At 36.5% G+C, this 22,477-nt stretch overlaps 1 protein-coding gene across 1 annotated transcript in view; it reads right to left on the bottom strand.

Moving 5' to 3' along the window:
• OTOGL (otogelin like) overlaps positions 1 to 22,477 on the bottom strand; it is a 140,667-nt gene that overhangs the window by 98,179 nt on the left and 20,011 nt on the right. Inside the window, exons 9-18 of the mRNA XM_045464048.1 lie at positions 17,594 to 17,721; positions 17,122 to 17,228; positions 12,506 to 12,612; positions 12,165 to 12,290; positions 10,467 to 10,575; positions 9,242 to 9,288; positions 8,398 to 8,543; positions 7,116 to 7,239; positions 4,809 to 4,986; positions 1,162 to 1,286 (exon numbers count right to left, since the gene is read on the bottom strand). Of these exons, the coding sequence (XP_045320004.1) occupies positions 1,162 to 1,286; positions 4,809 to 4,986; positions 7,116 to 7,239; positions 8,398 to 8,543; positions 9,242 to 9,288; positions 10,467 to 10,575; positions 12,165 to 12,290; positions 12,506 to 12,612; positions 17,122 to 17,228; positions 17,594 to 17,721 (1,197 nt within the window). The remainder of the gene's footprint in view (positions 1 to 1,161; positions 1,287 to 4,808; positions 4,987 to 7,115; positions 7,240 to 8,397; positions 8,544 to 9,241; positions 9,289 to 10,466; positions 10,576 to 12,164; positions 12,291 to 12,505; positions 12,613 to 17,121; positions 17,229 to 17,593; positions 17,722 to 22,477) is intronic.

Below are 22,477 nucleotides of genomic sequence, written 5' to 3'. Positions count from 1 at the left end.
ATTTGTGAGATTGAGCCCTACATTGGGCTCTGCACTGACAGTGTGGAGCCTGCTTATGATTCTCCCTCTGTCTCTCTCTCTCTGTCCATCCCCTGCCTTCCTCACTCTTTCTCTCTCAAATAAATGAATAAACTTTTTTAAAAAAATTATTGAATTATAGAGACCACAAGACTTTAGCCTAATACTCTTACTACAGATAGAAAAAATGACCACAGAAGTTAACAATCTTTTACAAGTTTAGAACCTAGCTTAGACAAAAAGCTAGCAGCACTGAAAGCATTATCTTATATTCTTTCCAGTACATCAAAACTATAAATTAATACTAAGGATCATGTAATAATCAAACGATTCCTCCCAAACAATCACCAAAAATTCCAGAAATTGTACTGGGTTTGTATAGGTACTCAACAACATTAATAATGTATAAAAAAATAGCTACCTAGAAACAATAAATTAGCCAAAACAATTAAAGGAACAAATTAAAATTATAAGAATATTTATTTAAGCATACATATTAATTTTTTCATAGTCATTTTGCAAAATATATGTATATAACAATACATCTCATTTTATTGATGAGTGAAATAGACTTTCACATGGTTTGCTGTGGCTTTTGTAAAAAAAAAACAAAAAACAAGTACAGGATAAATTCTTGGCATTGTTTGTTACACTGTCATTGCAGATTGGAACTCTGGAGCATGACCCTCTCAAATTGTTGCACACTTGATGGCACAGACCTCCTTGGATCGCTGGCCCCTGCTTATGAAGTCATAGCATGCTGTCTGAGTAAGAGCCGGTAATGAATGTGATAGCAATAGAAGAATCCACATGAGCTGTCACACTGTGGAGCTCAAGTCAAATATCACAAGACTATAACCGCATTATTACAGTATTTCCAGAGATTTTCCTTTAGAATTTAAAGAATCTGACATCTCCAAAATGCTAGCCTACATTTGTGAAGAGTTTAGGGATTTAGGTGTCAACACCTAAAATAAGTAAATTTATGAATGCAAACCAGGAAACAAGATAGTCATTTTCTGGAGTTCTTTATAAAAAATAACCTAGATTACTTAAAGAGGCATATCTAAGTATTGAATTGTCTAAGATGACAGTAATACATGGAACTGTCCTCCAGGTTTACATGCAGGAAGAAAGACTTACTGTTTTGTTGATTAATGTTACAGGGGTCCACCATAGGAACATGAACAGGTGCAAAACAAGTGGAGGAAACTCTCCAAGCATACGCGTGAAGTTGAGGGGTGCCTTCTATCATGCCCGATGGAGACCTAAAAAGCAAAGATAACATGCATCTTAGCCTCTCCCATTCATTTCATTTCTTCATAGTCTTCAAATATTGAAAACGGAGAATACATTTTTTTTTAACTTACAAAGAAAACTTAGAGCTTAAAATGTTCTATCTTTTAAAAAATATGTGCGATATTAGCTTCCGGTTATTAAGAATTTATAATGGGTCAAATTGTGAACATATATGGTTTTATTTAATAATTGCCTCAGGCTTGTGAAGAAAATATGATTCCCATTTTAAAGAGAAAGGAGAGAAGAAGCTCAGAGAAATATTAACATTCACTCAGCGGGTGAGCGTCAGAGCCAAGATTCAAACCCCACTTTTCACCAATTTAATGAAACATCATTCACACAACCAAATCATTAATGTGTGTGTGGTTTAGGGTGCATGGGGAGAGGTAGATGCAGGTAGCTCACATGATTCTTTTAGGGTAAAGACAAATGTCCCAAATATAAATATCCTATATTTGATTCAGAATTTCAATTTCCATTATGAGGACTGAAATACTGAGGTTCCATCCTGAAGTTAGGCAAACAAACCAAAAGAAAATTGAGGGAAGATGGTATGAAAGCCCTACTTCATCCATAGTTGCTCACTTCAGTATCCTCAGCAAACCAAAGTGGAAGAGAAACATCTACCCTTCTGACACCAGGCTTATAAACACAATAACACTTAAGGGACAAACACTAAAATGCCCCCACCAGCAGGGGCTTAATCAAGGTTTAATAACTCATCAACCATTATTTAATAAGTGACAATCCTGACTGGACACTGTACCAGACATTGTCAAAGCGACCTAAAGAATCAGGTTGGAGGGGCACCTGGGTGGCTCGGTTGGTTAAGTGCCCCACTTCAGCTCAGGTCATGATCTCACGGTTTGTGAGATTGAGCCCCACGTCAGACTCTGTGCTGACAGCTCAGAGCCTGGACCCTGCTTCAGATTCTGTGTCTCCTTCTCTCTCTACCTCTCACACTCTGTCTCTCTCTCTCTCTCAAAAATAAATAAACATTAAAAAAAAAAAAAGGATCAGATTGGGTTAGGTCTCCTGTAGGAAGCTTTGACCAAGCAAAACTTGACTAATGAAAGCCCCAACAACATGGCCAAATAGTAGAGTAGGCTTTATCTCAGCTGTCTATATTGTCCTATTAAATTAGCTACTTTGGTTACCACTGACCTCAGCCACTAGCAACTATATGGAGCTTCTCACCACGGAAGCTGAGAGAGGAGAATAAAAAGGAGCTTCACAAGCCATTCCACAATGCTCATCCCCTGTCCCCACCCTTTCTCTTTCCCGATTCCTCAAAAGTAAACCATTCTAGAACTCTAAAGCATTATAACAAACACCTAATCCAAAATCTTATTTTGTTCAAACAAGAACACTGAGACTCAAAGAAATTAAAGAGCACTAGCTCTTTGCTTTGTCTCCCCTCTCCTTCTCTCTTCAATGCTTCAAAGGACAATAAAATAGGTCAAGGTGATGGATGTAGCCAGGGTTCCCAGGAGGAATGGACTCAGAGATGGACTCTCTTATTTCACTTGATCCACTTAATAAATACAAAAAAGAGGAGGAACTAAAATGTAGACCCATTTATTTATTGCGTTTTCATTTTATAAAACAATGTTTGGGCTCACCACACTTAAATTACTGTAATAAGATTTTCAAGAAATTAATATTTTCCATTCCACTATGGTTGCAGATTCGCATTAACCTCTATGAAGTAAAGAATTTTAACTGTTTTGTTAGAAAGCTAAACAATGTTCAAAAGTTATCTATGACTCTGAAATATTATCCTGCACTGTTATCATGCCTGAATGTTTATACATGGAGGCGACTGGTGCCTGAGAAAGAGGCAGACAGATCTGCCATCTGTTAAACACTGACTGCTAACCCATTCTGATAAACAAGAAAGAGAAAGAAGGCTTAAACTTCTTTTCTGCACATTTTAGCCAAGCCACTTAATATAGTCTGTTTCATGAATCTGATAAAGATATTGATATTCTGACCTACAAACAAATGAAACATAAAGAACTAAATAACCTAAGAACAAATTAGTCACACAGAAGAAAAGGTAAAAGAAATTGTCTTTTGAAATTTAAAATTGTAAATGCCAGTTCTCCTTGCCCCTCCAAATTCTTTTCTTGGAGCCCTACTAAAAGCCCTGTCGCCATTTAGTTCAACTGTCTACTGCATATAAGACTCTATGCGACTCATAAATATGGAGAACAAACTGAGGGTTATGAGAGGCATTGTGGGAGGGGGGATGGGCTAAATGGGTAAGGGGCACTAAGGAATCTACTCCTGAAATCATTGTTGCACTATATGCTAACTAATTTGGATGTAAATTTTAAAAACTAAAAAATAAAACAAGTTAAAAAAAAGACTCTATGCGGGTTCCTAAGAACAGAAGGATTGAGGGGTTCATCCTTATTCTCAAAGCCTTCACAGTTTTAAATGGAAACCAGACATAAAGACAGAGTTTCATAGATAACAGAGTCAAAATGAACTTTGTCTGGTGGTATATGAGCTCCTGTTTTGAAGCAAATAGAGTCTGAATTGGTTTGAACAATAAAATCAGAATTCACAAGAAAGATTAGGTGGTGGGAAAAAACCCAAATAGGAAAAATATGCAGAAGTGTTTTAAAAACTATGGTATTCGGGGAATGGCTTCTTCATGAGACGTTCCTTTGTTACCCTGTCCACAACCACACGGTTCAACATTTAACGATTGGAAATTACCTCAGTGTTTTTATATATATTGTTGATTAATACCTTGCATTGACCTCATTATTTCTTAAAGGCTGTTATCCCCTCCTGATCTGCAATACAAGGTCCTTGAGGATGCGAACCATGTGATACTGCTTAAATTGTCCCACAGTGCTTAGTTCAAGAACAGGTGCCCAAAGCATTTACACTAAATCATACACTGTCTTTTCACAAGTAAGTGAAACTGCGTCATCAGTACAAAGGGTACGACTGTACTGTATTGCTTTTCTTCTGATGAAACACCAACGATCATAAAATTCATTTAACTTAGCTGCCAAAATGTTACTTCAGAGGAATCATTCATACCAAATGATATCAATATTTTAAAGGTAAAATTTACTATCATTAATGCCAAATGATATTAAGATTTTTAAAAAGCAGTGCACATTGAAAAATAAAATACTGTTAAGTTTGATAGGTGGCAGGGGAGAGAATAACAGGTACTTATTCTGTGGGTTAGCCCACGGGCTCTGAGTTGTACCACCCAAATTCACAGCCCAGCCCCACCGTATTTGAGCTAAATGACTTTGAGCTTTGAGGATCTCAGTGAGTTTCTTTATAAAACAGAGCTACTAATTAGGGGATTGCTTCAAAATTTAAATAGATGATCATATAAAGCTCTTGGAACAGTGATGACTAAGCTATTACTAGTTAAGTAAACACTTCTAATGAAAGAATTTGATTCCTCCAAATTACTAGTCATTAAATCATGTTAGCTATTCAGAAATCATACTTACAGAAAATCATCCCTTATGTTCCCATTAAAAGTGCCACACAGCCCTAATGTTCTTCTTTTCCAGGCGCTAGTGAGTTGAATGTAAATTCTTTCCCCATCTATAGCAAACAGAATCTTTAAACCAAATGTGGTTTTTAGAAGAATAAATAAGGATGACAGAGTTTGAATTTCAACAATTCCTGCAGGAAAAGAACATACGTAAATCAGCTTTGAGACTCATAGACAGTGTTCTGAAATGCTAGAGTATAACGCCAGAACTCTTCTTTCAAGAGACTGGGAACTAGAATCTCAATAAAAACTTGAAACATTAAAAGGGGGGCACCTGGGTGACTCAGTTGGCTAAGCATTCAGCTCTTGGTTTTGGCTCAGGTCATAATCTTGCAGTTTGTGGGTTCAAGCCCTGCATCAGGCTCCATGCTGGTGGTGGGAAGCCTGCTTGGGATTCTCCCTCTGTCTCTCTCTCTCCCTCTCTCTCCCTCTCTGCCCCCCCCCCCCTGCTCATGCTCGCTCACTCTGTCTCTCAAAATAAATACACAAGAGAGAGAGACACAGAGAGAGAGAGAGAGAGAGAGACAGAGAGAGAGAGAGAGGGACATGAAGCAGGCAGGCTCCCAGTTCCTGCTCCTGTGCTCCAGAGCCAATTTTTGCCACCCTGTGCATTCTTTTCTCCTGTTTCCCTTCTGTCTCTCCTTTCTAAGACTTCAGCAGATCTTTTTAATAGATTGTCATGTCCACATGTAACTTCAGTTGGCTAGCATCTCTTGGCAGGTGTGGACAGTCCTTAGCATTTGAAGTCCAACCTCTTTTTCTTAACTCCCGTGTGTGTGTGTGTGTGTGTGTGTATGTGTGTGTGTGTGTGTGTGTGTGTGTGTAATTTTCCCCAAACTGGTGATGTTTCAAAAAGGAAGTGGCACTTTCCTAAAAACTTCTGCATTCCCCTGAGATTATCAGTAAAAAGGAGAGCACAGCACTTTAGAGCCACCATTTTTACCAGACACCTTAAGAGACAAGAAACTTGTGTTCAAGTATGAACTAATGACTTCTGCCAACATGAGAGTTGCTCCTGTATCCCTATCACAATTTCTGCCACCAATCTGGTCACCACCCCCAAAAATCTAAGAACCATTCTTTGATCACATTGTGCCTTTGATGCCCTTCCCCAACCAGCCCTGATCCAATCCATCACTAGGTTCAGACCACTTTTTATTCCTAAATATTTTCAATCTGTCTTCTTTCCATCTCCACTGTCACTGCCTCACGCTGGTTCCTCCTCATTCCCTGCATGACTGACTTCAGTAACACCCTAACTGTCCTCCATGTTTCCTGCCAGCCTCTCTTAAAGCTACTTCCACGGAGTTGCCATAGTAGTCTACCAAAAAAGAAAGAAAGAAAGAAAGAAAGAAAGAAAGAAAGAAAGAAAGAAAGAAAGAAAGAAAGAAAGAAAGAAGACAGACTATCATTCTTCTCACTGAAACTTATTATTTATTTGGTTGAACCATATGAGATTGTTATCTTTGTACATAAAAATGGTGAAATAATGATAATTTCGTATTCAATTTCATACCAATTTCAACACCCTTAGCATGACAATGAATAGCACGACCATGTAATTTGTAATACAAATTGGGACATCTCTGGGAATGAAAGAGAGTGTTAATAATAACTATGCTAGAACACAGGCAGGAACACGAAAACCGTAACAACGTTCTGCATATAAGGTTTTCTCCAGTGTCACCCCCACCTATTTCTCTAGTCTCATATCTGGACATTCTCCATTACCCTCTTCAGGCTTCAGCAGTCCCAAACTAGCTATAGTTTCCCCTAATCATACTGCATGGTTTATACCTCCTTGCTTTGCATGGAACACTTTTCCCACCTCCTTCACCCTGACAATCCTCAGCTTTGAATGCTGAACGAGACGTCACCTCTTCAGAGGTGATGTATCTGATGTCAAAACTTGCCTGACTGTACCCACACATTCCTGCCCAAGGCTGGGCGAGCTGTACTCACTTAGATCCCCAGAGTCCCTGTGCATATCTTTGAGTTTGTTATATTTTGTGCAAGTGGCTGTTTTGTTATACGTCTCCCCTTGCAAACTCTAGGCCACTTGAGGTGAACACTAGCTCCCATAGACATGGTAATCTCTGAGGTCTCTAGCTGAGGACCTGGCAACACGTAGGCCCTCAAATGTTAGGTTAGTCAGCCAATGGGAGAAGACTTCATTCAGGTTGTAGTGTTGTTGTTGTTGTTGTTAATGTTGTTGCTGTTGTCAGTGTAAGGCAAGCACATCATTAGCATTGCTTCTTACCATTCAGATTGAAGCCTTGGTTAGGACTGGTAAGGATTTGTCCTCCTCTACTAAGGGTCACTTGTTTGTTAAAATCATCCTCCAGAATTAGAGTTATAGACTGAAGGCAGACCAAGCCAAGGTTCTGCATAAAAATCAAGTGATTGGTTAAAGGAATGAGAGAGAAATAGGACACAGAAAGAGATAGGGATGATGGGAGAGGGGAACAGGAGAAAGCAAGAGAGAGAGGAGGAAGAAGAAAGGAGAAAGAGAGTGCACATAGATAAGAATTCCTGGTATATAGAAGGCTTGAGTATAAGTAATATAATAAAGTACTTAACATATAATATATAGCCCCATTACCAATAAAATTTGTATTTATATAGTACATTAAGTATACCATATACCTACCTATATTGTACATAGAACATTAAATAAAAATGTTCTCAACAAAGTGCCAATAGTTATGTTTTTCATAGCACATTATTAATATAGCTCTCCAATACATTTAAGTGGAATACTAAACATAAAAAATTCAATAAGTAAGAGAACAAAGAGAATTGGGATTCTATGTAGAAAATTTATTTGGACTCTGATATACTACAAAAAAAAATCAAGCTGTAGAAAAAGCAAATAAAGTAGTTCAGAATTTTTGTTGGAAATAACCATTTCATACTGGAATAAAACTAGAAAATTAAAGATTTCTGCAAAATGTTGACTACCTGATTTAAAGAGAGGAAAATCTGTGTGTCTTTACAAATAACTGATGTATTTATTTGAAGAAAAGATCTAAAATAAATATTCCAGTATGCTAAGAAATTCATCAAATCTATTTAGAAAACATGAAGCTGACTCAGTCCTGTCAAAAATCATCTCCTTAAAATAGTGGTTTCTGAAGTAACCAAAAACTTAGGTCCATTGTGCAGTTACGCATGAAATGTTCAAAAAAGTATACATATAAATTCCATTTTTTAAGAAAGAAAATACAATTAGATACATAGTATTTAATCTAAAACATATTTGTTTTCATATTTTAATATCTGAAATCAGGATGTGTCATATAAGCAACAGTATAACATAGATTAATTAGCAACATTTTTTCTTTGTCATAGGTAGAATGGTGAAGCATCTTAACAATGATTTTTGCAGAAAATTTACATTACCATTCATATTACCACTATTACCATATTACCACTCTTGACCTAGAATGGAGCTTGAGTGAAAAAACAACAAAACAAAACAAAACAAAACAAAATAAAACAAAAACAAAAAAATTCTTCTGGCCATTTTGAGATGTTCCTACCTGTTCACAGTGAGCTTTCTGTAAAGTAATTGTGAATTTATCTTTTCCAGTTCCTTTCACAAGGATGTACTGGCACATTCCAATAAAAGAATAATGTCGACCATCAAACGTTGTAAAATGAGAATCACCCACAACGGAGCATTGTACTATCAAAATAAAAAATAAAAATAAAAAAAAAAAACAATACAAAACAAAAAGGAGAAGGAGAGAAGAAGGAGAAGGCAGAGAAAGAAATTATGTTTATTTTTTAAAAGCAGGAAGTTGACTAGGGTAAATAATCATTCATCAAAAAGAATAGTGTTTAAGTGTACTCGTCTGACAAACTTACTATATTATGTTATTAAATTTAATTCAAAATTTATTAAAGGATAGCTCAATGTATTTTTTAGGTTTTGTAATTTATACTACATCAATAAGTTTTGACCAGTCACCTGCTCAAAGCTATCCTTTGTTCAATTTTCCATTTATCCTCTCAGTATCTGAATTTATGCATCATTACATGTCTTGTTATATATGAGATGAACTCATAAACATCATTGCCATCTTCCTCTTCAATTCAAAGAAAATTGAGACATTTTCTTTAAAAACATTTTGAGGGGCGCCTGGGTGGCGCAGTCGGTTAAGCGTCCGACTTCAGCCAGGTCACGATCTCGCGGTCCGTGAGTTCGAGCCCCGCGTCAGGCTCTGGGCTGATGGCTCAGAGCCTGGAGCCTGTTTCCGATTCTGTGTCTCCCTCTCTCTCTGCCCCTCCCCCGTTTATGCTCTGTCTCTCTCTGTCCCAAAAATAAATAAAAACGTTGAAAAAAAAATTAAAAAAAAAAAACAAAACATTTTGAAAGATTACCTGGACAGTCATGCTCAGTGCAGTTCCAAACTCCACCAACACACACACTAAATGAAATTATAAAAATATTAATCTACTGGTATAGAGAAACTCTATTAATGTTTGCATCAATGTATTGATTAATGTACCAATACATACCATGTTTATAGGTTCAGAATAATCTGACTTGAAAAATATATCTGCAAAAGTTCAATTAACTGATAAACTTGGGCTGGGCAGCACCTAAATTATTATTTGTTGTGTGTCATACTTAAAAATCACTAAAGATGACACAAAGGGAATACAGAATAGCCAGGAACAAAAGTACTATGCAAACAGAGAGCTTTTGTTTTATGTCCTTCTCTCATTGCTTAAACTAAATAAAAAAAAGTCACACACAAAAAAGTATTTACCTATATTAGGTGGGAAATATACATAAAGAGTTAATAAAGTTATTTCATCTACTACAAAACAAGAAAGTTTCTTTTAAGGATCATCAGACATTAAAGAGAGAGAAAAGATGTCCTCTTATGTAAGATAAATTCTGCCTTCTGCCATCAAAAAGACTTTTAGGATGGAAGGAGGATAGAAGGATAGAAGCAGAGTCTCTAAAGAGGAGGAGCTTAAATCATTATTTAAGAATGTGGTTGCTTATCTACCTGCATGTCAGTTATATAACACTGACAGCAGAGACAAGGGCCTGCTGACATTTACACCTGTTCTTTATAAGACTTCCCTGGAGGGACTTCATGCTTACCTAAAATAGTTTTAGTTGCTAATGTAATAAGAAATTCTAAATGTCTCTAATGATGGCCATGTATTGGCAATCTGGAGAGTCACTTTTTAAAGTACTCAGTAGAGAAGGCCAGGATTACCATTATGTTCTAATGGTAAAAATATATGCAGATTACTGGTTACAAATAACAAGAAAATGCAACAGACTCATTACATAGGTTTATGATTTTATGGAATTATCAAGGGAAGTGAGAATTACATCATAAAAGAAATTATAAATTTTCTATATTTTTCTAGCTTTTTTTTTCTGAACTTGCTTTCATATTTAAAATATGAAACTATGTATAGCCCCCTGCCCTACTCCCATCCAGACTTTAAATAAGATGCAAACTGTGTCTTGGAATTTTTAGAAGAAAGTAAGTAATAAGTACATTCCTTTAGACATATGTCATGGTGAAGTTGTCAACTAATCAGGTACCCAGAAATAATTGGCTGTATATTAATAACATACCATTCAGTACATTCCTGTTCAATTTTTGAACCAACTGAGTAAGCTAATCCATGAAAACTACACGGGCAATTTTCCAAGGAGATGCAAGTCCCATTTTCCATTATGAGGCCTATTTAAGAAAAATATGTATCAAATTCTCAAAGGAAATAACAAAGAATGTGTTGTTTGACTATAATAACTCAACCAACTTTTATCGAACACCCGCTCACACTAGGTGCTGAAAATATAATTCTTTTTACTTTTAAAGAGGTTACTGACAACCTGGTTCTATCTCAATCAGTAGCTACCTTATAAGGGTCTATTTCAGAAAAAAATTAAATTAAATTAAATTTAAAATAAGGATCTATTTCCGTAATTTTAAATTTTCTTATCTCATGACTTGCCATCAAAAACTCAAGTTTCACTACACTCAATAAAGGCAACTAGACAGTATTTCCTTGCTTTTGAGGGAAGAAGAGAGAGAAGGAGAAAGAGAACATATATTCTTGGTTTAATTTCTGTTCATCTCAAAGTGAGAGATTTACACTATTGTCACACAGGTAATAAATATCAAGGTAGTGCTACTCAAAGGGCCAGTGAATTGGAACAGCATTTGCTACCTCTCTCAGTAAAGCTTGTTGAGCCGTAACGTAAATCAACCGTGTTACCAAGCACGTGTTTCATTCAGCTGACCTTTTTTTGGAGTAAGAATTCCTAGATAAGGAAGCATTGACTTATATTTTGGCACATGGATTTTTATTCTGCTTCAAATTCCTTATTGCATCATTGACTGGTAACAAATGGTTCAGGCCTGGCACTGATCTAAAGATTCTACTTTGAGTAGCACTGACAGACCAACAGACTGAGGTTAACAAATCTGATTCCAAGTAGCCCTCACTCATATCAGGTGAGGAAAAACACTTAACATTTCTGGGATTCTATTTTTTTTAATCTGTAAAAATGAAGGGTTTTGAGTAAATCCTCAGTGTTCTTTGTAAAGACTTATCAGTATAGCAGTCATTCCAAATTTGCTTATTTTCTGTATTCTAATTTTTAAATTTTTTTAAAATTTAAATCCAAGTTAGTTAACATATAGTGTAATAATGGTTTCAGGAGTAGAATTTAGTGACTCATCATTTGCATATAACACCCAGTGTTCATCCCAATGAATGCCCTCCTTAATGCTCATCACCCATTTAGCCCATACAACCAACAAACACCCCTCCAGCAACCCTCAGTTTTTTCTGTTTTTAACAGTCTCTTAGGGTTTGCCTCCCTCTCTGTTTTTATCTTATTTTTCCTTCCCTTCCTCATTCCTAATTTTAAATCTCACCTGTATCACTTGCTATGTTACTTCTAATTTCACATATTAAAACTACATCAGGACTAAAATCCTATACTGCCAACATATGAAGGCTTTTTTAACTTGCTTTCACCTTCAAAACATTAAAATATGCACAGTATTAAATATCCTTAAATATCCAAGAGAACAAAAGATTTGCCATGGTTAACTTCAGGACTCCAGATTCCAAATTTCCTGGGAAATTTACATAGTAGAAAAGCTGCCATTCTTCCTAATCACTTCAAGGATCAAATCCTACCAGGGTAGAAAACTGCAACAGCCCTATGTCCTGAGAGAGGACATTATGATATGATTCTTCAATCACTGGATACTAGTTTCCATGAGTACAGACACCATTTCTCTCATGAAGTGCTTACCATCTGCGCAGTAACATCCATCAAGACAATGGAGATTGCTCCCAAGACACTGTTTCTCAAATGTGCAGGTTGGTGGGCAACAACTGATACAATCCCGATGGACGAAACTGTCATCACATTTATCAGCTAAAATGGGCAAACAGGGGAGCTATAAGTCAAATTTACTCACCTCTCTTTCAAAAAAAATAGTGTTTGGAAAAGTATGCAAGTTTACCACTGTTATTGGGTCAATGACAAATCCTTGCAAATCAGTAGTTTTGAGTCCTAGGGGCAGTTTTGAGTACTAGGATAAACTGGAAATTAACACAAATACACAGGGTTTAGAAAATAAGAAAACATACTACATGCTGGAAAGTCATCTCTCCAGTCTTGAATCGGGTAGCCAGCGTGGGAACAGGCTCTCGCATACTCGGTGGCTGCACGACAATAGGTTTCATCATCATCAGTTCTGGAAAATGAAAAGACAGAGCCATCCACAGTCACACAGGAAATATTGGCAGAAACCACAGCTTTGAGCTCCCGATCTCTAGAAATGTTGCGTGCGTGGTAAATATTCTAGTATGAACTGATGTCAGCATGCACATACCATGTACGATTGGACAGAAAATATATAAGCATGAGATCACAGCTCACAGGGCCTGAGTAAATTGTCTTCATCAAACTATTTCAATAATTTGGCCACTTTGCTTTTGGTTCAAAAGAGTACCTGTACTGGAAAAAATTTCTATTAAAACAATTTTTTTATGTTTTTATTTATTTTTGAGAGAAAGATAGAGACAGAGACAGTGTGAGCAGGGGAGAGGCAAAGAGAGAGACACAGAATCCAAAGCAGGCTCCAGGCCCTGAACTGTCAGCACAGAGCCTTTTGCGAGGCTTGAACCCACAAACCACAACATCATGACCTGAACCGAAGTTGGACGCTTAACTGAATGAGCCACCCAGGTGCCCCCCAAATTTTCTATTTTAATTATGACATTCTGCCCAGAATCTTTTTGTATGTATTGCTTTGCTCCCACACGAAACATCCCAGCCCTTTTGGGAAATAAATATTAAATATTTATTAATAAACATAAATTTATAAATTTACATCCATAAATCCCATTACCATAGATAAAATTCTATCACAACAAAAGCATCAAATATGAAAATTATTTCTAAGATACCATGCTCTTCATAGTCCACATGCTGCAATAAAACCAATACTAATAAAACTGCAGCACTTTTGAAAGATTGAATAAATAGCATTTAACTTAAGATATAAAAGATTTCCAATTCTTTCAAGTTTGAATTACTAAGGCTGGTTACTTTTATAATATTGCCAAGAGTAAATAATCTCTCACTGTTTTCTTATAATAACCCTGGAAGCTCCCCAGACAAATATCAGAAGTCTGCCAATTCCCCCAACAGATTAACACGGCACCTATAAAATAAGCAAGGTTTATAATAAGGTAGTGGACTTGTTTTTCAATCCAAGTCAAGCTTAAGATTAAATAGTTACACGTCTTACAAGATAATGACCTTAAGAATGTTGTATTTTGTGAACCTTAGCATTTTCAGTATCTCTATTGTAGAAGCCACCTGTCTCAAATTGCACTTATCCTGTGCTACTGTAATTGGAGTCATGCAGCTTATCTAGTCCAATTAATTGAGCTTTAGAAGGAAAAGGAGACTGAGCATATAAACTTCAAAAGCTCAGAAAATATTCTAAACCGCCAAACAAGAAAATTCTCTGAAAAACAGGGTAAGCTAAAATTGTTGAATTCCTGTAAAGATAATAAGTTTCTGATTTACATTAAAATATGTGCATTGTTTCCTACAATTAATAGATGCTTTGAAAATTAAGAAAGTAACTGAATATTGGTTTCCCAACCCAACGCAACTATTATTAAAATAGCTACCATTTATTAAGTATCTGTGTTAACTCTAGGATCCATGCCATGCCCATTATATATGGCATCACACGAAAATTCACCATTGGGCAAGAAAGAAATTATTCCAGTGTGCTGAGGGGGAAATGAGCTTATTTGCTCCATTTTGGATGTTAACTTTAATAAGGAAAATGAGCATTAAATAATAGTTTTCAAATCAATTGACTTTGGCATGACAAAGTTAAAAGCATTCCCTTGCTTCTAGGTTTAGCATTCTAAAAAGCAGAAAGAGGAGGGCATAAGTTCAGATGGCATCTCCTTTGTGGAACTGTGGAAGGCACTCCCTGATAAACTCAGCAAACCTCTCCACATCTACTGCCCTTCACATTTAGAGCATGTGTCATTGTTGGAGACCTGTTTCTGCCCCACTAGAATGTGACTTCCTAGGACAGGGTCCATGTCTAAATGGTTTCTGTTTCTCCAAGATGTGGCACGATGCTCAGCTCAGAATTGATGCTAAACGAAGTTTGTTGAATTGAATTCAATATACTATCATAATGCAAGCAGGAAATGAATTTGTGTTCAGCAGATTCCCAATGTTCTTCTTGTATAGGATCTTTGTGGTGCCATCCCCTACGGTAAGAAATGAAGAGACTCTCCTTCAGGAAAGAAAGGATGTAGGTAGGTCTAGACCTCAGTGAAGTATTGAGACAAGTAAAAGACTAACTGGTAGCCTCTCACTACCATTTGTTCAAGGCCCACTTACTTGATTTATAATGCCCTTCTTTCGGTATTACATGACTGCTCTGTCCCCAAACTTGGCCTCTTCACCTCAAACATATCACTGGTGATACCAGTTGATTTCAACAGTAAAAGGCATTTCTCTATCCTGCTATTTTTATTTCCCTGGAGAAAGCAATTGGATTTCAAAACTTAAAGTCTACAGATATCAAAATTTCAAAAGACAAAAATGTTAAATCCTCAATGATGAAATTTCAGATGAAGTGAGTATAACAGAGATTGTATTTTTGTTTTGTTTTGTTGGGTTTTTTTTTTTGTCTCCAGAGCCTGCTTCTCTTCATTATTAGAACCCTCAAGTTTTTGCGAAGCATATGGCTGCCCAGCCAAGGACAATATTTCCCATCTGTCTTTGCATCTGTACATGGCTATGTTCATGGCCATCTGTACATGGCTATGTTTCTAAGTTCTGACCAAAGGGTTAAAAGTATACATGAAACTTCCAGAACTCTTTCTTTAAAAAGCTGCCAACAGCCCTCTACTTCATTTTCTCCCTTCCTAAGTGCTAAACTATAGACGTGGGAGTGGTAAGCCAGTTCTGGCAGTGAAATTGAGGACAACACCCTAGGCCTTGTGGGATGACATAACAATAGCATCGCTGCGTCACTGGAAAATTCATGGTGTGGACACATGGTATGACCCCAGAATCGCTTACCAACTTGGACCTTTATATGGGAAAAATATGTTTCAATTTAACTTATGCCACTGATACTTTGGCAACTGAAGCAACCAAACAATATCCTACCTAGTAAAGGGAAAATGACTTTCCTAGATCTGCCAAAATACTTCATCTCAGTCGACCTGAGAAGTGGATGCTAAAGATGATAATGCCAATGGCAAGTAAAAAGACTACTGGAGAATAGCCAAAGAATGAATCATGGTGGAATAAACACAATTTTTAATTCCATATGCACAGCGAGGTTAAAACCATGGACCACCGATAAGATCCACAAAAAAGAGACTGAGAAAAAGAAAAGAGATATAACAACATAGCACTTAAAAAATAAAACCGAATAGGGAACAGAATGTGGTCAAATATTAAGTTAGGTCGGTCCCCAATATTTAGGCAGAGAGGGAACTCTTTCAAAACTCTTGCAGTAGTTCATAAATCCCTAAAATTTAGAGACTATACATATAAATAAAGATAAAACTGTATTCCACTCAAAATTAACAGGCATCCCAAATAAGTTTCACATCTGAAAAATATCATTATATTCATTATTTTATAGTAATCTCCATTTATTTAAAGTAGAGCAATTGTAAATAAGACAATTTCATACTACTTCAACTTTCCCTCTTTGTTCTCACCTTTGCTAAACTTAAGCCTCAACAAGCTACAGGCTACAAGATGAGGTGTAAGTGGTTTTACTCAATCAAAAATTAGTCTAGTCTTTTACAACAAGTTCCCGTGTATCATTTACACATCTTGAGATTCTTCAAAAAATACAAATTTATTAAAATATCTGGAGATATTCTTCAACATTCAAGATGAACATTCAAAATCAAATACTCTTGGTAAATTTTTGAAAAACAATAGTAGAAAAGACTACAATAATAGATAATTTAGAGTGGGTTCTACATTGAGGAACATATTATGATGGGTCTCACCAAATTTGTTCCCTAGACAACCATCTAGTCTAGGTATTCTTAACCTGGGAGAAAATGTAAGAGTCGGGTGACCTTGGATGGGGTCAAGATTACATGTGTACTGTCACTAACCTCTAACTGAAATTTGGCATCAATTACTCATATAGACAACACATCACAATGTCCATAGCAATATCTGTGACTTTGTCAATATATCTCATACTTCACTTTTTAATGTTTTCATTTCTAATTATAATTGTTGCAGATATCTCAAAATATTTACTGAGATCATGTAAATGGTAGTTATAGTTAGACTTGAAATGCACGTAAAAACATATATCATAAATTCATTTCTTTTACTATTTTGATAACTCCATTTCAATACAGTTTCCTTTGTAATTTTGTGTGTTTGATTTTGTGCATTTCAAAACATTATTTTGAAAGACTCTGTTGGAATTCCTAAACTCTAAAAGCAATCAGTGGAACAAACAACCTTTAAGAAATGCTTCTTTTTATGCTGCTTATATAAACCATTTAGATTGCATGTATTATCCAGCAAGCTTTTAATAGATGTTAGGCCAGTTTATGTTTTACATTTCCATGATGTTTTGTGAACTGCTGAGGCGTCTAAGTTACAGAAGTGGTTTTTGCTTTTCTTTCTGGATAAAGAAATTTTAATTACAAATACTAATTATTTCACTTACTTGCAAAGATCATTAACACAGCTGGCAATGTACAAATATGGATCAATATATTCATGGCAGCTCAAGAAAGGAAACTGCAACAATATCTGACACTTGAAGAAGATTGCCTGCGCAGAAAAAGATGGCAGTCGTCAGCATATGTTTAAGGATACGTGGGCACTCACGTTTTTTCTACTGATCTACTTGCAGGTGTCTCTGTTATTACCAGGAAACAGAAGGCAATTTACGCTCATAAGTTTTAATCAACATTTTTCTAACTACATATTTGCACAATGAGTACTGCTCCCCTGAAACTTGTTACATTACTCTTTCTGAAATGTCTTCAAGTTGTTCCTGTTGCACTTACATTCCCTCAATTTAACCGTGTTTAAGTATGTAGTATCTGTACCAAAAAAATGCTTAATATTCAATATACAAATACAATATGTGTGAATTATATCCAACGTGCCCAAGCTCTTCACATCACATTTACCTCAAATGCTGGCATTCCACTGGAGCATGGATTTGGAAAATCTGAGGGTGTGGGTACACATTTCGTGTCATCTGGAATTTGCACCGACCAACTATTTGCAAACATAGCAATGTCTTCCGTATAGTCCTCTATTTCACACAAACACAGACACACAAAAATACGTGTGATAGCATCACTTTACACAAACACAGTTCATCAACATAAACTTCCTGGTCAGAAAGTTAAACTCAGCCACTTTATCATTACCAATGATTGCCAATGATATTAGACGATAACATTACTTTAAGCTCCTGAATCTTGCCTCTGCGTAATGCTGGGGTAGTATCACTTTAGTGTAATAACAATACATTGAACAAAGCGTAAGTACCAAATAAAAGTGAATAACATTGAAGAGCAAAAGCGAACATCATTTGAACAACAAGAGGAGGGACTGAAAGTGTTCATCTTAATCCTGCTCCACGTTCAGACAAAGAATGAAACTAAAATCTCAAAGGCTTAGCAGAACCAAACACGGTAACATCTCGAAGCTCTAAGACAGCTGTCGGATGGGAACTTTAGGTTCCTCACCACTTAGACTTACACTGTCTACCACTGATGACGAGCTTCTGCACCACTAGAGTAAGAAATCTCAAGCCACATATTTGACCGCTCTCTCTCTCTCAGCATCTTCAAGAGAGGAACATGTCTGCTTGCTACCACAAAGGGTTCGGGTTATTGTGGGAGTTCATCTACAAGAATGTTTCATTCTCTTAGAATAAAATCCTAAACTTTGCTGTGGCCTGGAAGACTTTTATGATCTGGCCCCCGCGCTCCCCTGATTCCCCTCCTCCTACACCAACCCCACCCCCCACACACTCCTCTCATCCCCTTCTCTCTTATTCCTGCTCAATCTACCCCAGTCACACTGGCCTCACACTGTTCTCCTTTTAAGCTCGTTCCCACTTTGCTCTTGCTTTTGCTCCCCATTCTTCAAAATTCTCTCCAATCTTCCCTCTGCTCTCTCCCTTACCTTATTTAGGTGTCTGTTTAATACGACCTCCTCAGAGACGCCTTCTCTGTCACATGATCTGGATTACCACTGAACACACACTGTTCTATTGCTCTTAATCTCTGTTTACAACTTCTTGTTTTCATAGCTGCTATTGCTCCCAAAAATTTATATTTTAACTTGTCTCTATTTATTTTGTCTTCTTCTACATCGAGGGCAACAGTGTGTCAAAGCTTCCCCTTTGTTTAGCACCTGGCAGGTAGTAGGTGCTCTAAATACATTTGCCAAATAAGTGAATGAATAAATAAAAGGGGGGTTGCAAAATTTAAATACATTATTAGATTATTATTTCAAGTTTGTCTGGCCTACCTCATTATCTCTGACACTGTTGAAAATGTTACACACTGAACCAAGCCTGGGCCTGATCTAATATACTTTTTGTTTTTTAAGCAGGAAAAACTGATGTTACTTTTAAGTAACTTTATAGTCACATTTCATTTCAAAGCATCATCATTTTTGAAAAATCTGCAGGGCCAAAAATACTAGCTAAAGGCCCACTGATTTTAATATCTATGCACAAATTTTAATGTAACTAGATAACCTGGACAGTCCCTTAGAGTTCACTTTAATACAGCTTATAACCACATATTTAGCTATTTTTATGACATTACATTAATAGAAGAGTCACGAAAGTTGTTTATTATGAGACATTAAATGCATATCAGTTGGTTTGCTGGAGGCCTGCAAAACTAAATTTAAAATGTTTCATGCAAAATATGCTACAAATAATCTCTTGTCTGTATTGGAACACTTTCTAAGAGAGAAAATGAGGATTATTAATTACTATGTTGGGAAAAACAAGAGTAAACCAAGGCTTCTATTTTGATGTGTAGCTGCCTATAAACATGAATTATGGAAACAGAATCTCAACTAGACAATCAATTAAAATATTTCTATATCCACAGAAATTCTGAAAAGCCTCATTTCTTTGTGAAGTCATCCCTGAAGAATGAGTAGGACTGCAGGGGAAAATACAATTTTAATCACTGTTAAGAAACTATGCATTCGATGGCATTCAATCAAACCACCACAGTGCCTCTAAAGATTTATCTAATCAGCAAAGGACAGGCTGAGTTTCAAAAAACAAAAAAAAAAAATACTAGGCATGTTAAAGCTAAACGTAATACAGCTTATCTGTAGACATTTTCTTGCATTATTACAGAATAGGAGAAAATCAGAGAGCAGGTGCTAGTCACATCCTTATCAATTACTGGTGTTAGTTTTTTTAATATTCCACTTTACACTGGGCACCAAATAAAACTTTGTACAAAAAAGCTGAAATCTCTCTTTAGGCTCTTCCTACATACTTTCCAGGGTCCTTCTTGCCTTCTGTCAATTCAGCCATAATTCAGCTCAATTGCCTTCTGTCAGTCTTCTCCCTGCTATCATCTGTGAACACTTTGGTTCAGGCTGCCCCAAGTATCTCACTGAGAGCAACCACTTTATGTTCCAGGTTATCAAAGTCTGTCTGACCCTTAAGTAAGGTCCTAACTGGAGTCTCTCTGCCTCTAGCAAGAGCAGATGCTATTTTCTATCCTCACCTCTATACCAGTTCCTCAGATGTCCCAGGAGAAGTTGCCCATAGCTGTCTTTTCTAACACTGAGAACTGAATTGAATATTATTTTCTTCATGAAGCTTTGATACAGAAGACAAAGAAATCAATAATGGCCATCCGACTGGTGTGGCCTGAGTCCAAAACCCTACTTCCTAATATAGTCTCAAGATGCCAAGTCTGTGAATCCTCTCATTCTATGTATCCAACGGGATGCAGAATCGCATGTCAAGATGATCTCAACACTGTACATGTGTATATGGTGCTCGCAGACTTTTGAACACTTTCACTTACATTTTCTCATTTGATCCTCACAGGCTAAGAAGTTCTTGGGGTCATTATTATTATCTTTACACACGAGGAAACTGATGCCATGGAACCCTAGTAAATTAGTAAACTAGCCCCAGTGATGCATTATCCATCTTGGGTAAAATGTCTGCATTTTAGCAAGGGCCTCTTAAAGCAATGTTAATCAAACACTTTTCTATTAGCTCCATTCTAGGCTTACTGAGAACACTTGGAGATGATTGTAAATTTGCTAAAATGTATTCGGCGTTAACTATGTGGCAGCCACTGCATTAAATATTTTGCATGGATTATCTCATTTAATCCTTGTAACTCTAATGCTATCATTGTATCATTAAACTGAGATGATTTAATATGTGACAAAGCAGAACTTGAATCCCACAATCTGACTCCAGAACTCACACTCTAAGCAGGACTTTCACTGTCTCTTAAAACACAACATATGGGTGAAACTTCTTTATGAATTTTATTATAAAACAAAAAAAGTATGATATACATAGCACTTTTACAGATTAAAAGTCAATTTCTCAAACATTTATCTAAGCATGGGGTTGGAAGCCAGTCAGATCTGTAAACCAACACTGACAATATCATTTACCAGCTGTGTTACATTGGGCACATCACCTTGTGCCCTCATTGTAAAGTTAAGAAAATACCAATAGTCTTATAGGATGGTGTAAGGGTTGGAAATAATATAGCTACATGCTCCTATTAACTGTTATTGTAAATAGTATCAAGGAATATTATTGTTATTGCTGACAAAACAGCCCCCATTTTTAATGGCTCACTGAAATTAGTTTCATGACTTAGAATAAAGATATGTACATCATCATACATGATAAAAAAATTTTTCCAAGTTTTTATTCAACTTTTATAAACTCTGTTCACATTATTATTTTTTTTAATTTTTTTTAACATTTATTTATTTTTGAGACAGAGAGAGACAGAGCATGAACGGGGAAGGGCCAGAGAGAGAGGGAGACACAGAATCGGAAGCAGGCTCCAGGCTCTGAGCCATCAGCCCAGAGCCCGACGCGGAGCTCAAACTCACGGAACGCGAAATCGTGACCTGAGCCGAAGTCGGACGCTCAACTGACTGAGCCACCCAGGCGCCCCCACATTATTATTTTTTTAATTATTATTTGGCAGTCAACGAATTAATTTCTATGAAGACTTGATGCAAAATATCTTTTGTCTAAAAGTAAGTAAGTTTGTCTCAAATGGGTTTGCATTACTAAAATATAAACCCAGAGAAGGGAGGAGTCTTTGTTTTCTTCACTGATGTATCCCAAGCTCCTGTAACAGTGCTTGACACAAAGTAAATACCCAATTAATATTTGTTACATGACTTAGACTTCTATCTTAATTCAGCAAATTAACTAATTTATGGAGGCATTACAATTCCAGACTTTAAGCTATAATCACCAAGACAGTATGATACTGACACAAAAACAGACACATGGATAAATGGAACAGAATAGAGAACCCAGAAATAGACCCATAAAAGTCTGGCCAACTAATCATCAACAAAGCAGGAAAGAATAGCCAATGGAAAAAATTCTCTTCAGCAAATGGTGCTGGGAAAACTGGACAGCCACATGCAGAAGAGTGAAACTGGACCACTTTCTCACACCATACACAAAAATCAACTCAAAATGGATGAAAGACCTAAATGTAAGACAGGAAACCATCAAAATCCCAGAGGAGAAAACAGGCAACAACCTCTTTGACCTCAGCCACAGCAATTTCTTACTAGACATGTCTCCAGAGGCAAGGGAAACAAAAGCAAATGAACTATTGCAACCTCATCAAGATAAAAAGCTTCTGCACAGAGAAGGAAACAATCAACAAAACTAAAAGGTAACTGATGGGTTGGGAGAAGATATTTGCGAATGACACATCAGATAAAGGGTTAGTATCCAAAATCTATAAAGAATTTATCAAACTCAACACTCAAAAATCAAATAATCTGGTGAA

Source organism: Leopardus geoffroyi, chromosome B4 (assembly GCF_018350155.1).
Source record: "Leopardus geoffroyi isolate Oge1 chromosome B4, O.geoffroyi_Oge1_pat1.0, whole genome shotgun sequence".
NCBI lineage: Eukaryota > Metazoa > Chordata > Mammalia > Carnivora > Felidae > Leopardus > Leopardus geoffroyi.
Note: the sequence above shows the minus strand (reverse complement) of the source record. Positions and strands in the feature narration are given on the sequence as shown.